The 27214-nt window shown below is 33.3% G+C and overlaps 2 protein-coding genes across 3 annotated transcripts in view; both read left to right on the top strand.

Moving 5' to 3' along the window:
* The window catches only part of LOC122503877, a 49948-nt gene that overhangs the window by 15735 nt on the left and 6999 nt on the right, over window positions 1-27214 (top strand). The window lies entirely within an intron of this gene.
* LOC122503869 (protein starmaker-like) lies at window positions 6382-11309 on the top strand. The gene is made up of 6 exons (XM_043614617.1): window positions 6382-6454; window positions 7891-7943; window positions 8081-8380; window positions 10005-10253; window positions 10317-10368; window positions 11296-11309. The coding sequence occupies exons 1-6, from the start codon at window positions 6382-6384 to the stop codon at window positions 11307-11309; spliced, it is 741 nt and encodes a 246-aa protein (XP_043470552.1).

Raw genomic sequence — 27214 nt, 5'->3', positions numbered from 1 at the left:
ATAACAATCAATATGTAAAATTTATCGTTAGTTTAAATCAATCTCATTCACACTCAGAAAGGACACACGCTGAGAAATGCTACCATGGAATTTGATCGATAAAAAAAAAGGAAATTATTTTATATAATACAAACAAGATTTCGTGATGATCACTTCGACAATCGTTGTGAAATAAAGAAAAATAGAGTACAAATAATATATGAATTTTCGATTGAATGATTTGATAATTTCGAATAAAGAAATGTGGTCAGATAAATTAATTTAATTGTATATATAAATACCAATCGTTCGAAGTTAGTAGCTATCCGGCTGGATGCGACTATTTTTTACAAATAATAAAATAGAGGGTTTACCTCGTAGTATAATGATAATTCAATTATCAAGTCGAGTTTTGCAGTCCTCTAAGAATCAATCCGGTTTCCCAGTTTCTCCTCCGGGTAATGTATGGAATTCCAATTCTTCAGGACGTCGTCAAATTGTATAAAACAAAATTATGTTGTATTTCGGTGTCGCCAAAATCGCCTGACGCCCAGCCGGCGCGGAAACAAAAATGCCGGTGATAAGGGTCGTTCACCAACCGCCCTATCGGGCTGGCACTAAATTTGCTATTGCCTCCGCAAAGCTATAATTCTGACACCCCTCTTTCGGGAGTCCGTCGTCTCAACGACCTTTCGCACGGGTGCTCTGACCACACTGCCTAATCATTCTAAACTCCTTTTCGTTTCTTGAATTGTCGCCCTTCCATTTCTCATCACTCACACACCTTTACATATCGTTCCTTGCTAACACGACGAATACACACTTTACAATCCCCCTTTTTTAGATCACATATGATATAAAAAAATTTTTATTTAAGTTGTATCGTCGGTAAAACAATAATTTACTTTTATTTATATACACAATTCGACTCACAACAATTCTACCAGACACCAGCTAGTTTTTTATTTTTTTTTTTTTTTTTTTTTTTAGACGAATCAAAGAGGATTTCGAGATAATTTAACACCCCATCGCCCTCTTAATCAATTTTTTTTTTTTACTTTGTTATAGGTCTCGTCCAATATTTACGACAATGGATGCGGTTATAAGTTCCCTTTATGATATCCTCATTCTCCGGTTCACCCAAAACAAACGCATTCGAATTTAAAATATTTCTAATGACGTAAGGACCCTCAAATAAATGAAAAAATTTATTAATGACTCTTTGTGATGCGTCGGATAAATGAGGCACACGTAACAACACCTGATCACCGATCTCGAATTTCACCTTACTCACTGACTTCTGCTTTTCTTTTCGCTTTGACCACGTTTTTTCCAATTTATCACGCGCTACTTGCAATTGAATATCCCGTGTTGGTAAATTTGATTTCAATTTCGGGAATAATTCCGTTAATCGATCTTTAGGAACTCGCCCATAGTGCAATTCGTATGGTACCAATTCCGTACTCTGATGACATACCAAATTTAAACAATTTTGTATCAGACCTACATATTTAGCCCATCCGGTGTGTCTATCGGCACAATAGGTTCTAAAAAACCTCCCGAGCTCACGCATCGTACGTTCCACTGGATTCGATTGTGGATGCCGGATTGATGAAAATATTGCTTCGACTCCCTCCCCTTCCAATTCGGATTTCCACCAGGGTGAGGTAAATTGGGTCCCGTGGTCTGATAACACTCTCGCGGGTTTTCCTATTTCTCGAAAATAGTTATCTTTTAATTTTTTTAAACAAACGGCCGTATTCGCTCTTTTTATCGGGTACAAGGTTACGAGCTTCGAAAACACGTCGAGGACTACAAAAATATATTTTACTCCTGCTACTGACGTCGGCAGCGGACCATAAAAATCGACAGCTACTAATTCGTTAGGTTGATTCGAAATTACATTTTGATACGCGCCTTCCGCTTTTTGATTACTACATTTTGTTCTTTGACATAAGTCACAACTTCTCGAGTAGATTTTCACGTCTCTCCGCAAATATTTCCAGAAGAATTTTTGTTCAATATATTTCCACATTTTATACGCGCCGGCATGGCCAAATTGTTCATGGACCGCTTTTAGAATTACTTCCTTTAAACAAATCGGAACAATCAATCTCCATTTATTATCGTGTTTATTTCGAATATATAAAATTCCGGATTCTTCCTTAATTTCAATTTTATTTGACACCCTTTGCATCAACAATTTAATTTCCTTATCGGCCTGCTGAAATATCCCCAAATTACGTAACTCAGATATAAGTTCTTTATTGAATTTAATATCCGCGTTTAACGCATTTATATTCGCACTTTTCATCGTCATTTCGCCAAGGCTCTGATTAATAATTTTACATAACAAATAATTGTTATTGTTTTCTACAATCATTTCCTGGCCGAAATTCCGACTGAAAAAGTCTGCGACGATATTATCAACACCCTTACAGTGTGATATATCAAAATCGTATTCCTGCAGGTATAAAATCCATCGCATAAGTCTGGCATTTCGATAAGGTGTCGATAGCAAAAAGGTCAACGCTTGATGGTCCGTTATTATATTGAACTTCCACCCCAATAAATATTTTCGAAATTTCATTACCGAATATATTATCGCCAGTAATTCTTTCTCGGATGTGGTATATCTCGATTCGCACGAGGTTAGAACCCTACTCGTCAGCGCTATGATTCGAATTTCGCCCTCATCATCGACTTGGTACAAAATTCCGCTCAAACCTACGTCACTTGCATCGGTTTGCAAGTTAAACACCTTTCCCGCTTGATAATGACTCAAAGTCACTGCTCTTATGAAATTGTCTTTCATCGCACGAAAGGCCTGCGTATGACCTTCCGTCCATTCCCATTTACCCTTATCGCTCAGTAAATCCCGAAATGGACCCACAAAATCCGAATGTCTGATACTGAAACGACGGTAGTATCCGCACATCCCCAGAAAAGCCTGTAATTGTTTTTTATCTTTGGGACATGGAAATTCCTCAATTTCCGCGAATTTTTTTTCTTCTCCCTTTACCCCTTCCGCCGAAATTTTAAATCCCAAGAATGAAACTTCTCTTTTAAAAAAATTTGACTTTTCCAAGCTAAGTGTGAACCCCGCGATAATCAATTTTTCGAATAACCGACTCAGATGATCCAAGTGCTCGTCGAATGTTCTCGACGCTACAACCAGGTCATCTATATAACAAGATACAAACTCCTCTAATTCGTGACCCAATGCTAAGTGAAGCGCCCGAATGAACCCGCTTCCTGCCGTTTTTAACCCGAACGGTACCCGGGTAAATTGATAGAGGTGTCCTTCATGAAGGAACGCCGTATATTTTCGTGAATTTCTTTCCAGGGGAATTTGCCAGTATCCGCGAACTAAATCGGTGCTTGAGAAGAATTTTGCCCCCTCGAATTTTTGGAGCAGATCGTCAATTCGAGGTGGTGACTCGTTATCGGAAAGAATGCATGCATTTATGAAGCGTGCGTCCAAACATAACCGTACCTTCCCGTTTTTCTGGGGTACTGCATGTAGAGGATTACAATGATCGCTATCTGAAAACTCGATAATATTTTTTTCTAACATATCTTGCATTTGATCTTTTACTAACGGTTTTTTACTCAACGCGATCGGATAGGACTTACGTACAATTGTCTTTTTATTTTTTATAACAATTTTGTGTTCATATACATTTGTGCACCCGGGTTGATCAGAAAAAACTTCTCTATATTTAAATAATAATTCTCGGACTTTTTCCTTTTCTACTTCCTTTAGCGATTCAATTTCCTCTAAATATTTTTCGACCTGTTCTTCGAAGCATAGACTCTCTACACTCATTTGTCGCACGCTCTTTTCATCCCCCTGTACCATTATCTCCGTTTCTTTTAAATCTTTTTTTTCTTCGATTTTTGTGATTCCGTTCCCGATTCTACACTTCGCTTCCTCTGTCTCATACCATAAAAATCCACTTGAGTGAATTATTCTACAAGCTGCTCTTATTTCGCGTGCCATACGGAATGTAGTTAGTGCCTCTGCTAATTCAACATCCCTGAGACTAATTTTTTGTCTACCCACATCGATAACACATTTGAAGCGCGCCAACCAGTCAACGCCTACCAGTACATTAGTCGCCAACCCCGGAACTACCAAAAAAGGTGACTCGTATATTTCCTCTCCGATTTTTAAGTCTAATTGAACTTGTCGCTTAATTACGGTGGCCTTATTACCCACAGCCACGTTGACTGTCAAATTCTGTACAGGCAATTCCACAATTTTTATGTTTCCTTTAATTTGATCAAAAAATGTTTCCGATATAGCCGTTACTTCGCTACCGCAATCTACAAGAATAGCAACCTCTTGTTCCCCTATGTTTCCTCGGATTCTCGGACTAACGATTTTCATTTCGAGATCAGATAATTTGGCTTCACTTTCCGGTTCAATGTCCCAACATAACTCTTCTTCGAATTCGGACATGTTAGTTTTTTGAATGGCCCTCACATTCGATAGTGTCGCGTTTCTTTCCGATCTATTCTCCGTATCATTTGACAATTTATTTCTTTGTGAATAATTTTCGCTATTTGGACCTTGATTTGGGCGCGCGACCGGTACCGAACTTTGTCTCCAATTTTGATTTTGTTCTCCGTCGTTGCGTTGCCAATTTACCCGATTATTTGGTGGACCGCGTTGTTCGTTGTTACTTTCATTTTGTATACTCGGCGGTTTTCCCGATTTATACCCTGTTTTCTGATTATATGCATTTGAAGGGTTCGTTCGCTCGTTATTTCCCGATGATGTCCCCTCCTTTGTTTCTTCGCGCGTACCGTCTAAACGTGCTAATGCTTTTAATATTTTCGCTGTATCCATATAATCTACTGTAACGAGAACTTCACGCGCTCTTTGCGGTAATTGTCTTATGATTAAATAATTTATTTCGTATTCTTTCAATGACGTCAAACAATATTTTGCCCCGTGTAATTGCTCGATATAATACGCTTGCAAAGATCGGTCCTTCGATGGACATCTTCTATTTTCCCATTCTGTTTTAGCTGTCATACGTGCTTCTAAAGAATAAAACTCTTCTAAAAATTTTTCTTTAAAGTGTTTATAATTTATAAATGGAAATGCGCGTGCATCGTACCACATTTTGGCTCTTCCGACTACCGCGTCCTCTATCACTAACATTTTTACATCTTCGGTAATATTCTTTTTAATAAAATATTTTTCAATTTCTTTAATAAATTCTACTGGGTTTTTCTTGCCTCCGTCGAATTTTGGTAAAGTTACGGTGATTTGTAATGATTGAAAATAGTTTAAGATGCCCTTTATTAATTCATTTCCGTTACCCGTTTGACTATTATTGAACACGTCGTCATCGTTACCTAATTCTATATATCCGGATAAATTATTAACGTTTTTATTTGTAGTCCCTTCGTCAAAATTACTCAAATTTTTATCTTTAAAAGAATCTCTTTCATGTCTCGGATTTTTACCCGGAGAATGAGTTATATTCCCCTCTACGTGACTCATACTACCTTCTTTTATACCAGCTCCATCCATTGTCGTCTCCTTATTTTTCTTTTGGATGACCTTATTATTAATTTGTTTCTCGAGCTCTGTTTTCAGTCGACAAATTTCGAGCCGCAGTGTGTCATTTTCTTTATCAGCAATTGTCCGGCAATCATGTATCCTCTTTAATTCGTCCTTCAACTCGTTTATTTGTGCCTGCTGCTTTGTCAACAACTGCTGTGGGTCGATTGTTTCGTCGTCTTTCTTATTCCCTCGAGTCATCATTTCATGAAAATAAAATTTAATATTAGAAAATTCACAAATTATTTTAAATTCATTCAAACTTCTAATCACGATCAACTTTCGAAGGCCTCTAGTTGGGCGCCAATTGTAACAGTTTAGTTTATTTTTTAGTATTTCTTTATTAAAATCCTTAACAATTAAACCGTGAGCATTTTATTTACATAAATTATTTCCTTTTATGCATTTAGCACAAATTTACAAAAAAAAACTTTGAATTTGAAAATTGGCCAATTTAATAATAACAATCAATATGTAAAATTTATCGTTAGTTTAAATCAATCTCATTCACACTCAGAAAGGACACACGCTGAGAAATGCTACCATGGAATTTGATCGATAAAAAAAAAGGAAATTATTTTATATAATACAAACAAGATTTCGTGATGATCACTTCGACAATCGTTGTGAAATAAAGAAAAATAGAGTACAAATAATATATGAATTTTCGATTGAATGATTTGATAATTTCGAATAAAGAAATGTGGTCAGATAAATTAATTTAATTGTATATATAAATACCAATCGTTCGAAGTTAGTAGCTATCCGGCTGGATGCGACTATTTTTTACAAATAATAAAATAGAGGGTTTACCTCGTAGTATAATGATAATTCAATTATCAAGTCGAGTTTTGCAGTCCTCTAAGAATCAATCCGGTTTCCCAGTTTCTCCTCCGGGTAATGTATGGAATTCCAATTCTTCAGGACGTCGTCAAATTGTATAAAACAAAATTATGTTGTATTTCGGTGTCGCCAAAATCGCCTGACGCCCAGCCGGCGCGGAAACAAAAATGCCGGTGATAAGGGTCGTTCACCAACCGCCCTATCGGGCTGGCACTAAATTTGCTATTGCCTCCGCAAAGCTATAATTCTGACACCCCTCTTTCGGGAGTCCGTCGTCTCAACGACCTTTCGCACGGGTGCTCTGACCACACTGCCTAATCATTCTAAACTCCTTTTCGTTTCTTGAATTGTCGCCCTTCCATTTCTCATCACTCACACACCTTTACATATCGTTCCTTGCTAACACGACGAATACACACTTTACAACCCTAGAACTAAAATATGATTTTTTTATAGACTAACGAAAAACTGGGATGGTTTGGTACCCCAGATTTGAAACAATTGTAAAAGGTTACATTTTTTGTAATTTTTTTAATTTGTCAACAATGTGGCTAATTTGAAAAAATTAAACGGATTTTAAAAGGTAAATAAAGAAAAACTGTAAGACCTCGGAAACTCCCCCGTAAAAAATAGAAACCTCCTTTGTAATAAATGATTTTTATTCTATTTTAAAATCATTTAACATTTGTATATATTGTAAATAATATTTGAATTTTAAAGTTGCCTTAATCAAAATAAAATTGTCTCTATTTACCTTTGAAAATCCGTTTAATTTTTTCAAATTAACCACATTGTTGACAAATTAAAAAAATTACAAAAAAGGTAACCTTTTACAATTGTTTCAAATCTGGGGTACCAAACCACCCCAGTTTTTCGTTAGTCTATAAAAAAATCATATTTTAGTTCTAGGGTTAATCAAAACTCGTACTTTCATTAAAATTCCATTTACAATCGTGCGGCATTAAAACTGAGCGCTACAGCGCTATGCAAGGATTTACGTTTTATTTTTTTTCTCAAAAACTACTGGCTGTCCCACGATGAAAATTTCAGGACAAGTTCAACACATTTATGTCTACAAATGGTAAAAAAATGATCAAAATTGAAGGTAGCATATTTTTTCTATGGCTTTTCAAAAAATTAAATTAATTTTTTAAACAAAAAATTTAAATAATTTTTTTAATTTTAATTTTTTAAATAAAAGTATATTTTAATACGAACAATTTAAGAGGTCATAAACTAAAATCCGTTAAGAACAAGCACAGATATATATTTTTCAAAAAAAAAGTACAAAAAAATTAAAAATCCAATATGTCCGCCAATTTTTGAAATTTTTTAAAATCGCTTGGGGATTTTATTTATTACCACCAGAGGATAATTATAATCTACCCAATTTCAACCGAATCCCAAAACCTAATAAAATTTTTTGTGTTGAACTGACGTGGAATACACCATAACCATTTATGACAGGGAATCATCCACTGTCATTTTAGACAGCAGTAGTGCTGATGAAGATGTTCTTGTCATAAATATAAGTGACAGTGAGGTAAGTAAAATCATAATTTTCAAGTAATTTAAATTAAAAATATTTGATAAATCAAAGTAAAAATTATTTTATTTAATTTAATTTAAAGAGCATTAAGAAAAAATAACATTTATTTTTCGAAATGTTTTTTTCTATAGATGACAGATATACTGGAAGATGTTTCAGAAGAATATAATAATGAGAATGACCCATCATTCTCATGTAAGATGATCGTATCATCCGAATCATCATCAGACTCATCCGAATTATCATCCGAATCATTATCCGACTCATCCGAATCACTATCATCATCTGAATCATCATCATTCTCGTCTGAGTCATCACAAACCTCATCCAAATCATCAAAAAAGAAAACAACATGTAGATGTTTGTGTCATCGTCGTAACAACAACCGAAAGAGGTCCCTATCACTCACAAAGCGCCGAGTCCGCAGTGTGGTGATAAAAAAATATTGACATAATATTATTACCTAAATAATAATAATAATATCTCATTTTATTTTCAATATTTTTTATTAAATGTGCATATCCTACCAGTCAAATTTGTTTATGTTGTAATTAGGAAGGGGTAAGAGAGAGAGTAGGAACTGGATTATAGCAGTCGGTGCACATAGAAGTATAGCTCATTTCTACTATTTCTTAAAGGAATCATTAAAGTAAGTAAGTAAGTATAGATTCCTCTGCAAAATTCTGTTGTTTTTCTTTATTTCCAGATTACAGCAATTTTAGAAATTTCTTTCAGGATTTAAAAAAAAAATTCAGTTACTCTTTTTTAATTTTGTTTATTTCCAGATTACGTTTTAAAAAAAATTTTAAGGATTTTTTTTCATTTTTATTTTTTTTTTATTTCCAGATTACAACGTTTTTAGGATTTTTTTATTTTTTTTAATTTCTCTTTATTTCCAGATTACAGCGATTTTAGAAATTTCTTTCAGGATTTAAAAAAAATTGAGTTACTCTTTTTTAATTTTGTTTATTTCCAGATTACGTTTTTAAAAAAAAATTTAATAATTTTTTATTTCATCTTTTTAATTTTCTTTATTACCAGATTTCAACATTTTTAAAAATTTTTTTTTCATTTTCTTATTTATAATTTCTCTTTATTACCAGACTTCAGCGATTTTAGAAATTTCTTTCAGGATTTAAAAAAAAAATTTCAGTTACTCTTTTTTTAATTTTGTTTATTTCCAGATTACGTTTTTAAAAAAAAAATTTAATGATTTTTTTATTTCATCTTTTTAATTTTCTTTATTACCTGATTTCAACATTTTTTAGAAATTTCATTCAGGTTCTTTATTTAGTTTTTTTTTCTTTTCCTATTTTTTAATTTTTCTTTTCCAGATTACAACATTTCTAGAAATTTCTTTCAAGTTTTTAAAAGAATAGTTCTCAGCTTTTCTTTCTTCTTTTTCTTAAATTTAAAGTTGTCTCTTTACTTTCAGTCCACTTTATTTTAGTTATTCTCAATCAATTTCCGCTTTTCTTATAAGGTTCTTTAAACCTTGTTGCCAAAATTATTTTTTAACGTGATTTATAGCTTTTTTTCAAATTCGTGTGTTCTCAGCTTTTCTTTCTTCTTTTTCTTAAATTTAAAGTTTCCTCTTTATTTTCAGTCCACTTTATTATTATTTTTATTTATTTTAGTTATTCTCAATCAATTTCCGCTTTTCTTATAAGGTTCTTTAAACCTTGTTCCCAAAATTATTTTTTAACGTGATTTATAGTTTTTTTTCAAATTCGTGTGTTCTTAGCTTTTCTTTCTTCTTTTTTTTAAATTTAAAGTTTCCTCTTTATTTTCAGTCCACTTTATTTTAGTTTTTCTCAATCAATTTCCGCTTTTCTTATAAGGTTCTTTAACCCTTGTTCCCAAAATTATTTTTTTAGTGTGATTAATAGCTTTTTTTCAAATTCGTGTGTTCTCAGCTTTTTTTTTCTTTTTCTTAAACTTAAAGTTTACTCTTTATTTGCAGACCACTTTATTTTATTATTTAATTTAATATTTTTTATTAACATTAACCTTTTGTAAATATATTAAATTTACAGGTTCTTCTTATTTTTGCAGATAACAGAAAAAAAAATTGAAAAGACAAATTCCTACACACATTTTGATGATGATGATAGCAACGATGGAGCGGAGAGAATTTTAATTTTAATTTTTGATAGCGACGATGAATTCGATAGTGAAGATGATGATGAATTTGATAGTGAAGATGATGATGAATATCATAGTCAAGGTTCAACCATCGATGACAACGATGATGAAAATGATGATGATGATCTTATTGTCAGTCCAATCATTGTCGTTACACATGTAATTGATTTTATAATAATAATAATAATAATAATAATAATAATAATTTTTTTTATTTTTTAGGCGTTAGAGTTATTGCATACGCTCCTCGAATCATCATCAGAAGGAGGAGACTGTAAAAAATAAAATGTATCAATTACATGGTATAATAAAAGACAACTTTTTATAAAAAATTGTTTTTATATAATAGTGGGTGAGTGTCTTGATTCAGAGAGACTTCTTAATATACTATAAGAAAAATTGCGCGCGCATGTTAGGGAGTTGACAACTGCGTGCACATTTTATTAGTAGTGGGGAAAAATAGAAAAGTGGGGGACTGTTGTTATATAAAGCGGTTTCACAGCGACCAGTCATTATTTCTTCCAGATCCCTGAGCAGCAGTAAGTACAAGTTTGTCTATTACTTCATTTTTTTTTTACAAATTTCCTTTCAGCTTATATTTTTACAGGCTTTTTTTTAGGATTTTATTCTTCAACATTTTTTTTTGTTTTATTTTTACAAATTTTCTTTCAGGTTATATTTTTACAGGCTTTTTTAGGATTTTATTCTTCAACATTTTTTTTTTCGTTTTTTTTTACAAATTTCCTTTCAGGTTTTATTTTTACAGGCTTTCTTTTAGGATTTTTTACAGGTTTCCTTACAGATTGTATTTTCATTTAAAAAAAAAATTTTTTTTCTAATATTTTTCAGTATTTTTTTTTTAAAACTTATTTCCAGGTTTTTCAGATATTATTCTAGGTTTCCTTCAGTTTATTATTTTCAGGATATTTTATAGACTCTTTGCATCTTTTTTTTCAAAAATCTTGACCAATTTTTTTTCTTTGTGTTTTGTTTATTTTTTAAAGATTATTTTCAGGTGTCTTTTTAGACTCTTTGCAGCTTTTTCTTAATATATCTTAGCCATTTTTTTTTTGTTTTTCATCTCTTTTACGGCATTTCTTCAAGCTTATTTTCAGGTGATTTTCCAGATATTATTTTAGAATTAAATTATATTATAAATAATCTTTTTTAATGTGTATTTTCTCTGTCTTTTTTGTTTTAGATTTGTCTACGTAAACCACAAGAAAAAAAATGGATTTAGAAAAAGTTAATGCTGTTGGACGCATGGAAGCTACCCTTCCAACAAAGCCTCTTTCCGAATTGGTTCCAAAGGGTCGCTACATGATCAACAAACTTACAAAAGTGCAGACACGATTTGGATCCAGGATTATGACAGAAGTGGATAATGAGTTTATCACTTTTTTACCTGCAAGGTTTGTAAAATTGTTTGATGAAGAGCCAAATACCCTGGAGATGATGCGAGAAGCTGCTAGTTCAAACAAGTTGTACATGAAGTACTTGGGTGGAACGTACAACGCTTTGGAATTTAAATTTAATTAAATTATAATGGATTTTTTTTAAATATTGATGTTTATAAAATATAAAATTTTCACATTAATAACACAGGCACACAAAAAAATAAAAAAGTCAAAAACCAGAGGTCACACCCCCCTATCTCCATGTTTTTGGGGTCGCTGAAACCGAATATGACCATGAAAATTTTTTCTCATCGGCCATTTTCCCGCTACCACCCCCTTACACCTGCTCCCGGGGGTTGAAATTTCAGTTTAAAAAGAAGTGGAGTAGGGTGTCTATTCCTATGTTTTTTGGGTCGCTAAAACCAAAAAAGACTACCAAAAACAAATTCTTTCCTCCCTTAATCCCTTACAATTCCCTTAACACCCGAAAGGTGGGGGGTCGAAATTCGAATTTTCACGAAAAGTCGATTACGGTGTCTAAACCTACGTTTTTTGGGTCGCTGAAACTAAAAAAGACTACCAAAATCAAATCCTTTCCACCCTCGACCCCCTACAACCCCCTGCAATAATTTTTGATAATTAATATTTAATTTTCAATTTTCCAAAAATCGGTTCGTTTTATTTGAAAAAAATTATTGCAGGGGGTTGTAGGGAGTCGGAGGTGGAAAGGATTTGATTTTGGTAGTCTTTTTTGGTTTCAGCGACCCAAAAAACGTAGGTTTAGACACCGTAATCGACTTTTCGTGAAAATTCAAATTTCGACCCCTCACCCCAGGGTTGTTAAGGGAGTTGTAGGGGGTCAAGGGAGGGAAGAATTTGTTTTTGGTAGTCTTTTTTGGTTTAAGCGACCCAAAAAACATAAGAATAGACACCCTACTCCACTTTTTTTAAAACTGAAATTCCAACCCCCGGGAGCAGGTGTAAGGGGGTGGTAGCGGGAAAATGGCCGATGAAAAAAATTTTTAATGGTAATATTCAGTTTTAGCGACCCCAAAGACATGGGGATAGGGGGGTGTAACCTCTGGGTTTTGACTTTTTTATTTTTTTGTGTGCCTGTGTAATAATAAAAATATATATTTATCTATAAATTGGTTTTAATATTATTTTCTTCCTTATTCATGTTAATTTTCAGGTATTAGTTTTAAGTTTTATTTTCAGAAATAGTAAAAATTTAAAAAAAAACTCAAGGAAAAGGTTTTTAAAATAATGAGAGAGACAGTTGTATTATTTCAAATTGTTCATGTTTATTTTTAAGTTATTCAATTCTTGTTTTACAAAAAAGTTTCACAATTTTCATAGAATGATTGTAAAGTAGTAAATGTGGAATCAACTTCATCAATTCCTTTTACAGCAGCACTTATATAGCGGTATGATTAAGCAGTAGGCAGTGGTTTCAGCCGGCATGTTGATTCCTGCTTCAAATTCTAAACGTACATCAACTGATGCTTGTTTTAGAAACTCATTGTGAATTTAAAAAGAGTTTAACGTTTGTAATATTACAATGATCAAAATGACAAGCATATTTTTTTACGTTTATCTTTTCTCGCTGCTTGAAATCCAACAATAACATAGCGTGGTTTCTCTAATTGCGTTGATGTTTTAATTTGCCACAAAACTTTTGAACTTGTAGGAATTAGAGGATATTCATACATTTCCCAAGATCTGAAGCTTATTGAAATTAATGGATCTTTTTCAATAAATTTTAATAGTTTTATTTTATTATTATCTGCAGGTAGAACGTATGGAACCATCCATTCAAGTTTATTGATGAAAATTTTAAATTCTTCATCACCTCCTTGTCCTGTTTGAATTACGGCATTCACGTCAGAACGTGCTCTTGTTAAAATAAGTTCATGTTTAGCGTTCATAATGATTTTTTTATAATCTTCGGCAAAACCAAAAATCATGCTGAGTGGTATAGTGACATTAAAATAGCCATTTTCCAATACAAGTCTTGCATCAGCTGCCATTCTTGAATACCCAGCATTTTCAATAAAATTTAACTGTGTAGGAGTTTTGCGAGACATAATTTTTCATAATTGTAGTATGTCCAACGTTTTGCATCGATCTATTTCAATTCCATTTAGTTCATAGCGAATTTCATCAAACAAAAAACATACAGCATTATTACTTAAATGCACGTTTTCCGTAAGAGTATTTCCATCATTTTTAGCTAATCTGCCAAAAATATGTAATGAACTTTTACTAGGCAAAATGCACAAGTCTTGATGTTGTACTGCGATTCGAATTTCATCACTATTGTTAAAAGATGAAGAAGCATACGGTTGATGAGTATGAATTTCATAATGAGCTATAGACTCATCAAAATTCACTGCTGCTGGAATATTGAGAAGTTCGTCCATTTTTGTTGCAACAGCGCCCACAAAATATGTAGATTAATTGTCTTGTTTTCGTTTTTTCTTTCCTTGAACTTTCAGACCTAGTTCTTGAAAAAAGATACGATTCTGTGGTGTTAACACCTTGTAAGATGACTTTAGACTGATTTGACTCTTGCATGTTGGTTGACTTTTATAGTTTCCACCAACAACAGCTCTTTGATTATAAACAATTCCCATTACAAAGATGCTCTATGAGGTGCTAGATGCTGCGATGTAAATCCCAACAATTTACCAATCGAGTCAATAGGTTTAAAATCAATTGGCAAATTTGATTTAACTACACTGCGCAATGTATTATTATTCGGTTTTATACTAATGACAGTTCCGATTTCTACAAAATTTTGTATATAAGATTCAATGTCTTTAATTTCATAACTTCCAGTTGCAATATGAATTATTTGATTTCCAATGTAAACCTTATTATTTCCTCTATCGATATTAGGAATTGAATTAAAAGTCAACAATTCAACAAGACCAAGTACATAAATTTTATTAGAATTTTGTTCTATTGGAGGGAAATATTCAGCTTCAAGAACTGAAGAATTTCCCGTTAACGTTAAAGTAAATGAATCACTCATCTTGCTATCAGATTTTATACTGAAAGCTTACAATAGTTACACACTTTTATATAGGGGACGTTCCACGTCAACAGAAACAGAGCTGTGGCCAAAAATTGGCGCAATGAAAAAAAACGTTTAAGGGCTTAAAAAATTCTTACACTCGTGTACTTTCAATAACAGGTGGGCGTTTTTGAAAATCCAAAATGGCGGCCTAATTACAAGCGAAGAAGGTCAACAAAATCACAAACCGACAAATAATATCGTTAATAGAAATTGCAAAATTCAAGAAAAAAAATTGAACGAAACTTTTTTAAACGTTTTTGGGGTCGCTTAATACAATTCTTAACTCAGATTTTGATTAGAGTCTGAAAATTCAAAATGGCGGAACCAAAATGGTGGACAATTTTTAAAACTCATTAAAATCGCTCAAAACTTGTTACTCGGGGGTTTTCGGGGTCGCTGATTACGAATATGACATCGGATTTCGAAAATTCAAAATGGCGTATCCAACATGGCCGACATTTTTCTTTAAATTCATCGTATTCGCTCAAAACTTGTTACTCGGGGGTTTTCAGGGTCGCTGATTACGAATATGCCATCAGAGTTAAAAAATTCAAAATGGCGGATCCAACATGGCCGACATTTTGTTAAAAAATTCATCGATTTCGCTTGAAACTTGTTACTCAGGGATTTTCGGAGTCGCTGATTACGAATATGACCTTAGTTCTTAAAAATTCAAAATGACGGATCCAACATGGCCGACATTCGAATTTAATATTTTTTTAGAAGCAATAAAAAGCTATTTGTAGAGAGTTAAAGTTTTGTTCTTTCTAGTAGCTGAAGCAAATTCTAGTAGCGTTTAAGTATCGTAATATTTTAACCGTTTTATTTAATTCAATTATAAATACGTGCTAAAGGCAATCAAAAAAAAATATCATATCTAACAAACAAAAATATTTGACAGAACCATAGCAAAAACACTATCGCATGTTACAATTGGTTGTACATTGATGTAACGAAGCCTGATAAAAAATCAGTGAGAGAAGCAGGCGCATTGCGCCTACCTCTTTGGGGTTTCGTGGTCTAAAAGACAAAGAAAAAATCATAAAATCAATCAGGAGCTCCACATAATGATTTCAATAACAAGCGTTGCTATGACAATCATTGCCATAGCAACTGTAAACAAAGCAACCATTACCATAGCAACCATTACCATAACAACCAGTACCATAGTAACGGTTTCCATGGCAACGGTTGTTAGGGAAAACTGCGGACGGACACCAGAGTTTCGCTATAAGGGATTCAGTCCTTGCCCGTGTAGAAATTTAACCATGACCCAAATCGGGGCCAGATCTTTTGATCATTGTGTAGGCCATAACATGGCATGAAAGTCAAGAACGAACACAATTCTTTGACAGAACCAGAACAAAAAAAACTACTCCATATCACAATTGGTTTTTATCTCTGATCCTGTCACGGATTTATAATTGAACCAAATAAAACGGTTAAAATATTACGATACTCAAACGCTACTAGAATTTGCTTCAGCTACTAGAAAGGCCAAAGTACAAACAGCTTTTTATTTCTTATAAAAAATATTAAATTGGAATACCGATTAAATTGGATCTGACATTTTGAATTTTTTAAAACTAAGGTCATTTTTGTATTCAGCGACCCCGAAAACCCCAGAGTAACAAGTTTCAAACGAATTCGATGAATTTTTCAACAAAATGTCGGCCATGTTGGATCCGACATTTTGAATTTTAAAAACTAAGGTCATATTTATAATCAGCGACCCCGAAAACCCCCGAGTAACACGTTTTGAGCGAATACGATGAAGTTAAGAAAAGAATGTCGACCATGTTGGATCCGCCATTTTTAATTTTTTAAATCTGATGGCATATTTGTAATCAGCGACCCCGAAAACCCCAGAGTAACAAGTTTTGAGCGAATACAATGAATTTGAAGAAAAATGTCGGCCATGTTGGATCCGCCATTTTGAATTTTTGAAATCGGATGTCATATTCGTAATCAGCGACCCCGAAAACCCCCGAGTAACAAATTTTGAGCGATTTTAAGGAGTTTTAAAATTTGTCTACCATTTTGCTTCCGCTATTTTTAATCTTTTAACTCTAATCAAAATCTGAGTTAAGATTTGTATTAAGCCACCCCAAAAACGTTAAAAAAAATTTCGTTCAATTTTTTTCCATGGATTTTGTCATTTTTATTTATGATATTATTTGTGGGTTCATGATTTTGTTGACTTTGTTCGCTTATAATTAAGCCGCCATTTTGGATTTTCAAAAACGCCCACCTGTTATTGAAAGTACACGAGTGTAAGAATTTTTTAAGCCTTTTAACGTTTTTTTTCATTGCGCCAATTTTTGGCCACAGCTCTGTTTCTGTTGACGTGGAACGTCCCATAGGTTAAAGCTACTCTTAATATTTAGTTGATTACATAAAAATTTAAGACACAAGTGCCCACACACAAATGTATTATAATTTTGAAATCTTTCATGATTATATTTTATTAAGCTACCATCACCTAGATAAATGACAAGATCTGTTGGAGGAGCAAGGTTACCAAAACTATCAAAATACATTGTTTCATTTCTAAATTTTTTATATGCTACCCAATGTGTTCCAGCACCTTCTTTATTATCAAGATTAATTATTCCTGATTCATATTGACGAGGACCACTAATAGGTAGTTCATTTCGCATAAAAACACCGCGAAAATAAGGTATTTTTATAGTTTTGGCATACTTCAACAAATCAAAATCAGTTAATGGACGATGAGGTAGCTTCAGAACAAGTTTTTTCCCTTCTTGTTATTCTCTTCTTCCTTGATGCTCGTTTTTTCTTTCTCGGTGCTCGTTTCTTTCGTTTTCCAATTCCTTTTCCTTGAGTGTAAGGTTTAAGATGGAGACCAAGTCCTTGCCGATAAGGTTTAAGGTGTAATCCTTTTCCAAGCGATATAGCTTCCATTGCTTTATTATGACGCTGAGCTTCTGAAAGCTGTTCACTAGCTGTTTTAGCCTTATTAACAGCCCTTGCTATTCCTGAAGCTCCTCCAGCAAGAGCTCCTAAAGCACTAAGTCCAGCAAAAATTGGAACAAGCGGTAGAATTCCACCTACTTTAGTAGGTACAGGAAGAATTCGAGGTGATAAAATTTTAGATTTAGCACCAACATTTTTTATTGCTTTTCGTGCACCAATCATAGCTGCTCGAATTGTTTCTTCAGCATTATTACTGGGAACCATACTTTTTCGCGCAGCATCGACAATTTTCCTTAGTGCTATTCTTTTCTTCTTACATATTGTTTTTCTTTTTTTCTTTCTTATGGATTATTTTCTCCTTCTTTTCATCCCCATACCTAATTTAGATTTAGTTTTCATGGTTCCGGAAATATCTAAAGCAGCTGCTCGTTCACTCACGCTAGAATTTTTAGCTGTAACACGTTCCCACGCTTTCTTAGCTAATATTTTATCTGCTTCGTTTCTAGCTTGAATATTTTCTCGATTTTGCGAATATGCAATGTCGTGTTGCTTACAAGCAGCGTCTAATGGAATAATTCCTTGATCACCTCGAGACAAACGCTTTGCTAACTTTGTACCAGGCCCACAGAATTGGTAACCTGGCAAATGTAACTCGAACGGTAAACTATTGATTATACGATTGATTAAACCTTTTCCTTGATAGCGTTCTTTTTTCACCTCTTTATGCAGAATCATACTTCACTCTACAATGGTTGACGTGAAACTGACAAAATGACTATATAAGCTAGGTATTTATACATTTTATGGTAGTTACTGTCAAGATGCTGTTCACGAAACAACCTGTCATGCTGCCAATAACTAGTATAGATATAGAAACAAACGAAAAAAAGATTAAACGTCATGGTAGTCTGTTTTTAGACAGCATTCGAGCTGTTTTCTGTGGTCCCTCAAATTGTGGTAAAACAAATGCTCTTCTTTCCCTAATAATACATCCAAATGGTCTGAGTTTTGAAAATATTTATCTCTACTCTAAATCTCTACAGCAACCGAAATATAAATTTTTGGAAAATGTCATCGGTAACGTGAATGGTGTTGAGTACTTTCCATTTAGTGAACATGAAGAAGTAGTATCTCCAAAAGACGCTAAACCAAATTCAATATTCTTTTTTGATAACATTGCTTGCGAAAAACAAGATAATGTTAGAGCTTTATTTTGTATGGGTAGACATGTAAACGTTGACAGTTTCTACTTGTGTCAAACGTACGCTCGTATTCCAAAACATCTAGTTCGAGATAATGTAAATTTATTGGTTCTATTCAGACAAGATGAAAAGAATTTGAAACATGTTTATGAAGATCATGTTAATACAGATATGAGTTATACTCAATTCCGCGATTTATGTTCAGAATGTTGGAAATCGGACAAATATGGATTTGTTGTTATTGATAATGACCGTTATTTTAATGAGGGAAGATACAGAAGAGGTTTTGATTGCTTCATTACACTATAAATATAAGAACTTTATTGAATTTTTAATTAGTGTAGTTTATATTGTCACTAAGAAAACATGTATAGAAAAGAGCAAGAAACACTTCGTCAAATAGCAAAAGCAAGTGATGCTATTAGGCGAAAACATCGTTTACTCAAAATGGGTAAAGAGGCTGCAGAAACAGTTTTAAAAGAAACTCTTCAACCTATAGTAACACCTCTTGAAAAGTTAGTTAAAGTAACTGACATACCTTTCAAAAATGTTAAGAAAGAAAAAGTAAAAAAAGAGAAAAATGATTTTTCTTTCTCTACTGCAGTTGATGAGGAGGAGGAATTTGATAAAACACTACTCAATAACACTCTATTTGATAAGAGTACTAATTTTGAAAAAGCATCAGATGAAGATCTTGATTATGAAAATTTGACAAATAAATTTATTACATTATTGAATAAAAACAGAAAAACTTTTTTAGACATGGTTTATGGAGTACGTAAGCTGCCTAATGGTACTTTTATGATTGGAGATACACGAGTTGATTTAGAAGGTCCTCATATTCGAGTTGCTGGAAAGAAAAAATATTTAAAAACTACTGGGTTGATTGAACTCTTATTTAAACAAAGAGCTAAACAAGAATTAATAAGTCCAGATGATTTAGAAAATTATAAAGAAATTCTTGAAGCTACAAATGCACATCGAAAAAATTATAGTTCCAGTGAACCTGTCAACATAAACAGGAGTTCTAAATACATTGACATAATTGCAAAACTTTTTAAGAGTACACCAAAAAAGGGTAGAGGTATTTTTAAAGGGAAGAAGAAGAAGCTTGGAAAGAAATTACCTCAATTTATGATTTCAAAGAAACAATTTAACCCAGACTACATCTATTGGGATGATCCCAATGAACTAGTTGACCGATTCCGTTTGCTAGTAGCATCGCAGCAAGCTGGAAATCCGAGCCACAATAATGAAATTATGTCAATTATTGAAGAACTACGTGAAGCTCGCATTATATATTAGAAGAGTTCAAGCAAATAAAGCTTAGTATTAAAATGAGCATTGATGTGTTTGGACATCTTTTGTCACGACCTACTGCAAGTCGTGGACAACCTGGACCTTCTGGAATTGGTTTTAAAATTACTCCAAATGGACAATACGATATTGATAACAAAAGACTTTGCAACGTGCAAGACGCTGAAGAGCAACACGACGCAGTAAATTTAAGACAAGTAAAACAAATTGTTAAAAACGAAATAAAAACTGTCTTTGCAGTTACATCATCTTCAAGATCAGCTATTGATGACTTGAATATTCTTATACAATCTATCAAGGAAAGAATTAACGAAAAACTTAAGCAGATTGAAACTGATTTGCAACTTGAATTACCTTTTCAAAACGCTAAATTCATCGCTAAATTGGATTCACGTTTAACAAACCTTGAAAATGGACAATGAAAAGTTAACTGTTGTTAAAGAGTTGCATAGACAGGCTAGAAAAAATTATCCTCGTCGAAGAGTTCAAATGCGTGGCATCAATGAAACCTGGCAAGCAGATTTGGTTGAAATGATACCTTATTCTTATTCTAATAAAGGTTTCAAATACATGCTCACAGTTATAGACATATTTTCCAAATATGCCTGGGCTGTAGCTGTAAAGAGTAAGAATGGAAAGGACATTTCTCTAGCCATGAAAACTATTCTAAAACAAGGCAGAATTCCAAAAAATTTGCACACTGATAGAGGCAAAGACTGGACAACTGGACAACGGAAATATTCACTGTGGAGCAAGTCAAATCGACAAAACCAGTTACATACAAGCTGAAAGATTACCAAAATCAACCCATCGAAGGTGGTTTCTATGAGGAAGAACTGCTGAAAGTCCAGTATCCAGATGTTTATCTTGTTGAGAAAGTCCTGAAAACTCGTGGTAATGATGTCTATGTAAAATGGCTTGGATTTGATAGCTCGCACAATAGTTGGATAAAAAAATCTGATATGTAATATAGTTAAAGTAACGTTAAAGTAAAGTTAAAATAAGTTAAAGTATAGTTAAAGTAACGTTAAAATAAGTTTAAAAAGGTTAAAATAAGTTAAAGAAAAAAGTTAAAATAAGATAAAGTAAAGTTAAAATAAGTTAAATTAACATTAAAGTATAGTTAAAATAAGTTAAAGTAATGTTAAGAAAAGTTAAAATAAGTTAAGATAAGTTTAAAAAGTTAAAATATATTCATGTGACTAGATTAAGGTTTATTTAAAATAAAGAAGACATCAAATAAAATCAACATCTTTTATTTAAACAATCAATTCCTTCCTCTCTCTTTTTTTTACAATGCTTCATCATCTTCCATAATTTCTGCAATTTTACAATGCCCCCATGCTAGGGTGTCGGTGCTGTTGGCTAACAAAAATCTTTTATCATCGAAAGGACTCAGAGCAATTTTTATTTGTTTTAAAGTCTGAACATTGTGAAGGTTTGATCTTATACAATATTGCGTTCTAGATTGAATTTTTACATTTTGTAAACAATACACATAATCATCAAAGTCTATGTCCTTCTTAACAACTACAGCTTTCACACCTTTAGCCTTTTTTATAACATCTTTGTTTTCAACTCGCACACTGTACATCTTGCTCCGCAAGCCAACAAATTCGGTCACGATTTTTCCACTGCACTCATCTTTCATCAATCCTAAAACTTTTTTGTTGGCTTGCGGAATACCGTACACGTTATTAACCGGATAATCTGACGTATCGAATTTTTTAATATCTGCTTTCATGTCTGCATAAATGTCGGAGCATCTGATTTCGTAGATGAGGCTATCAGTGTCGGTGTACAATAGTTTTAAATTTTTCGCGTCATATTTGTTTAACATGTAATCATAATGGAAATCATAGATTAACGTTTTTGAAACATCCAAGACTGTTAAACCCACATAAAGTGGCTTGTTTAGTAGTACCTCCATTTTTCTAAGTTCCACGGCAACCAAATTCGGATTAAAAATGGTTCTGCTGTGGAAGTTAGGTTTCGCGATTAAAGCTTCAGCTCCATATCTACCCTCCCACTTTGTAACGAGTTTAATATCGACATGTTTTCGCACGTTCTCCATTGTCTTACCAAATACCGCGTTGTTCATTAATTTAAATAAATTCTTTTCAAATTCATTGCTTGCACTTGTTCTTCGAGTTGTATTAAAATCAATATATGATTTTAACCACGTGGATTGTTTAAATTTCAATACACGGTGAATTTTTACTAATACAAGACCATTCGCCAAAGCTTGTTTAACGCGCGATAATGGAGAACGTGCTTTCTCTTTGGTAGGAGGGTAGTTAGGAGCTTTTCCTCTTTAGATCCAGGTGGCTTCGAGCGTTCAGGGCAAAACGGAAAATCACTATGCTTATCATGCAAATCATCGGGGTAATCCAAATCAACTTCTAAAATATAGCCAATCGCCTCGTCATCAGAGACGTTGAAATCAAAGCTATTGTCAAAATTTTCAATCCACTCGAAGCCACCATAGGGAAGTGACTGGATCATTGCCCAACCGTAGAGGTTATTTGCATCAAAGTATACGATATAAGATGTCCCCTCACTTTCATTATATTCCTTCATATAATGATTATTAGCTTTAGCATACCGATTGGTGCATTGACTTACTCCACCTCTAATTCCGCGTTCGACAAACATTACCATATCGATGTCAGTGAGGAGCTCTAATCTTATATTCGTATGCTTTAACATGGCATCCCATGTCAATCCCGGTGTCGTGTAGTAATGGGCTGGATCGAGACCGTACGAGATTAAACATTGATTTCTAAAATTTTCAAAAATGTCCGCGAGTAACAAAATATCGGTTTGCATATACAGGTACACATAATCACCCAAATTTTGACAATCAAACTCAGTCCACACATTTTGCGCATGTGCATAATCCTCATCAGACATTTGAGTCGTTTAATGTGCTATAAAATTTTTCTTTTGGTGGTAACTTAATTTCATCAAGTTTTTCCTTTGAGTCAATATACTCGTAAGGAAAAACTCCTTTTCGCGTTAACAATTTTATTTTATCAGCACTGTAATTGGAAAAAACTGTGTTTACAATTTTATATTCATCGAGGTAGGATGCTAACTTGTCCAATGATGATGCCATGAATTTAAAAGAATCGATAAAGCGGAACTTGATGCAACTACCTTTCACACTTTTCGTGAAACTGATATACTTTTCTTTGTTAAGAGGAAGCAAACAAACATCACCCTCAAATTCTGTAGCAATAGCTTCGATAATAAAATGCGCGTCATACCCGCTAAGGTTATGAAAAACAACAGGTATTATTTGCGATTCATGATAATTAATATTGCAATCTTGATGCGCGGGTCCCTGATACTTCCCTGTTAGATGACAGTGGTCTCGTACTTTTACATCCCCAGGCTTGATTTTATTTCTACAAATATGACATTTACTGGCATATCTAAAATCATCTAGTTGCTGTCGACTTAACACTTCCATTGGTACAGGATTCTTAAATAAATTGTCAAGATTGTCAACCACATTTTTTAATTCAGTTGAAAACCATTTAGCCGGATTTTCTTCATCTCTTGGAGATGCTTTATATATGGACAAGGAGTTGTCAAAACCACACTTTAAATAATAGCCAATACTGAGAGTTTTGTGATTTTGAAAAATCTCAGTATTACTAGGTTGTTGTGGTGCCTCCGCAGGAATCAGGATACTTTCACAGTCTGCATAAATGATGAATGGCACACGTTCCTTGTTTTGATAATTTTTAAATTCAACGAAATTTTTCCCTGGTTCAGGAAGCTTAATACTCGTAACGTTCATCTTTTGACAGATCTCTTCATGGTAAGTTAGCTTAAGTTCATCTCTAAAATAATGCAGGCAACGATCACAGATGTGCTTTTTACCCCTATGACCTGACAATTGAGTGCTAACAAGTCTGGATAAATTTTTAATGTACACATAATGGTAGTTGAAAGAGATGATTTTTTGATCGTCCTCCTCCTCCTCCTTACTCTTAAGATTTTCATCAATGTAGTGGTCTTTAACTCGAAGAAGATTTACATGAATAACCTTCTTTTGCGATGACAAATGTAATGGAGCAACCGTAAACTTTTCATCTCTCTTGATGAGTCCATACACATTCACTGAAATGTTGTTCTGTGCCTCAAATTTTGAAACATCTTTGAGAGCAACAGGAAACTGAATTCCAGTAAAATTAAGCTCATCTTCATAACGCGTATATTTTGAAACTCGGTCTGCATGGTTTTCAACTGGATGTAAAGCTGAAAAAATTGACCATTTAAAGCATTGCTGATCAGCATTCTGTACATTAATGCAAGAGTGTTTTCTTTTAATGGAAGGTGGTAAATCGATATATGAACCAGCTTGCATGGGATTATAACTGTTAATGTTAACCTCCAGCCTTTGAATAGAATGAAGTCTCCAATTCGATTCTTTCTGTTGGAATTCTTCCATACTTTTCAAAGTTATTTGTTTAACATTACCATTGTACCACTCATCTAAGTGGGTTGTTACAAATATTTCACCCGTTTTCGCGATAAATGTCTTAAGATCAGACATTTCTTCCTTTCCGTTTATCGACTCTTTTATAAATTTCGCGCCCAACACAGTATACACTTTTAGCGGCCCATATTTATCTAAAGCTTTTCGTATGTTAAATTCAAACAAAACAAAGGCATCATCAAGAAACTCGTTAACGTCAATGTAGTCAATATTTAAAATAGCACTAGTCTGTAAACGACCATCAAATGCCTTATCAAAATCAACCCACTTCATTCTTTCATTCTCCATTTGTACACCTGCACCACGTTTCAGTAAAGCATTAAAATTGCAAAACAAGTATTCCAACTTTTGAGTTAGGTTTAAACATCTTGATTTCTGATAAGGCAAAGAATCAGAATTTCTTAAAAATAATTTCAAAATATTTTTGTTACGTTGACACTTGTTTTGCCATTCGAATGCACTAATAAGTTTATCCTCACCTGTCATTCCCATTGTGGTGATGAGTTGACGTTCAGCGATGTTGATGAGGTTGTCTGACTCACGACACAATTCGTTGTACTCATCCACACTCATTCGATGTCGCGATTTTTTTTTCACTGATTTGATCTTCGACATGTTGAACCTAAGCCTAAAAACCTAAGTATAAAAAAAAGGAATAAAACTAAAATAAAAATAAAAAAAACCTAAAGCTAAAAGAATAAAAGGAATAAAACAAAAATAAAAAAAACCTAAAGCTGAAAGAATAAAATAAAAATAAAAAAACCCTGTAAAAGAAAATCCACCACCAAAAAAAAACAAAAAAAGCACCTAAAAACCTGAAATTGATAAAAAATAAAAAATAATTATGAAAAGCACTCTGGAAACACTGAAAACGACTCTAAACTGTATACTGCTGTTGCTGTTGCTCCTGAAAAGAAGCCACTAATGCTTCTGGCTCGCGCTCCGTAACTTATACACCAGTCCCCACTATACTTACCACCCCACTCCGGTAGACCCCCACTACTCCATAGTCGCGCGCAACTCTCCTACCACAATATTGCAAACGCCAACTACTGGAATAACTTGAAGTTACCATAATCAAATAAGACCAACTGTCGGTAATGCAGAACCCTGACGTACCGACCGGACCAAAATTTGTTGAAGAAATCTGTATTACCGACTGATAGTAATGCTTACCCTCGGTCGATAACTTATCTACAGTCGATAATTTATCGACATTTTTATACCAGTATTATCATCAAGGTCGGTAATGTAGAACACCCCTTCTAAGCCACTTTAAACTTTGAAAAAAAATTTCAAATACCCTACCAACGGCTTTTAAGTTGAGCAAAAATTAAGTGGCGCCATCTAGCGGTGGCAGCCGGTACTAAAAACTCGGTCGGTAAGGTAGAACACTCTCTCTAAGCCACTTGAAAGTACGAAAAAAATTTCAAATACCCCACTAACGGCTTTTAAGTTGAGCAAAAATTAAGTGGCGCCATCTAGGGGTGGCAGCCGGTACTAAAAACTCGGTCGGTAAGGTAGAACACCCCCTCTAAGCCACTTGAAAGTACGAAATTAAGAAATCTACCTTACCGACTGTAGGTAAGTGGTCCAGAAGTCTCCTAGCTCTACTACTCTGCCCATAATTTAATTATTTTCAAAAAATCTAAAAAAAATTGCCGTTAACATTTAAATTATTTTTATAAATGAATAGTGAAAATATTGTACAACATTTAATTAATTTCAGGAATTTTAATAGAATTCATTGCAAAATTCAATTATTTTCTTAAATAATAGTATTTATCACAAGAATTTAATTATTTTTGAAAGTAATAAAATTCTATTATTTTAAAAATTTTAATTAAATTCATAGCAAAATTTCAATTACTTTAAAAAAATTTTCTTATTTTAATGATTTTCAATATTCAACTATTATAATAAAATTTTCCAAAAAAAGTCAATTATTAAACAAAAGTTTTGATAAAATTCTACACGAACTTTATTAATTTCCTAAAAAATAAAAATTTCACGGGAATTTAATTGGTAAAAATAGAATTTATATCATTAAAAAAAAATTATTTAATTTGCCATTAAATTCTTTGCACTAGTTCAATTATTTTCATTAATTTTAAATTTCCTTTAAGGAATTTAATAATAAAATCAATTAGAGAAAGTCAATTATTTTCATGCGAATAACAATTTTAATCGCAAGAATTAAATTATTTTTAAAAGTACTAAATAGTATATTAAGCAACAAGAGGAGAAAGGCAGCCATTTCTTTACGGTGATTTTTGTGACACGAGTGGAGGTCGAGGGCGCCCCGAGACCGGAACGAGTGTCACAAAAATCATTGTAAAGAAATTGGCTGCCTTTATTCTCGTGTTACTTACGATATTTTTTATTCCTAATGCACAAAAGCGGCGATTTCAGATAGCAGACGACAGGGAGTAAAAGTCATTTACTTGTTCGATTTGTATGAAAATGGCGGCCGATTTCTCCCTTGGGCAAGAAAAATGCATGTGAACAGCTAATTTTCTTGCCCTTGGGAGAACACGGCCGCCATTTTCATATGGTCGAAGAAATGAATGACTTTCCTCCCTGTCGGATGCTATCAGAAAGCGCCGTTTTTGTGCATGTGGGATAAAAATTCATTTTGTTTCATCATAATTTTTTTAATAAAATTCATTGCAAAA

Source organism: Leptopilina heterotoma, unplaced genomic scaffold, assembly GCF_015476425.1.
Source record: "Leptopilina heterotoma isolate Lh14 unplaced genomic scaffold, ASM1547642v1 Lhet_271, whole genome shotgun sequence".
In the NCBI taxonomy this organism is placed as follows: domain Eukaryota; kingdom Metazoa; phylum Arthropoda; class Insecta; order Hymenoptera; family Figitidae; genus Leptopilina; species Leptopilina heterotoma.
The sequence above is the reverse complement of the archived record's forward strand: the minus strand, read 5'-3'. Positions and strand labels throughout refer to the sequence as shown.

Coding starts and splice junctions, on each gene's coding strand:
- LOC122503869 (XM_043614617.1), top strand. CDS start 6,382: ATGATAATTCAATTATCAAGTCGAGTTTTGCAGTCCTCTAAGAATCAA. Junction 7,944..8,080: donor TAAATATAAGTGACAGTGAG/GTAAGTAAAATC, acceptor TTTTTTCTATAG/ATGACAGATATACTGGAAGA. Junction 8,381..10,004: donor AGCGCCGAGTCCGCAGTGTG/GTGATAAAAAAA, acceptor TTATTTTTGCAG/ATAACAGAAAAAAAAATTGA.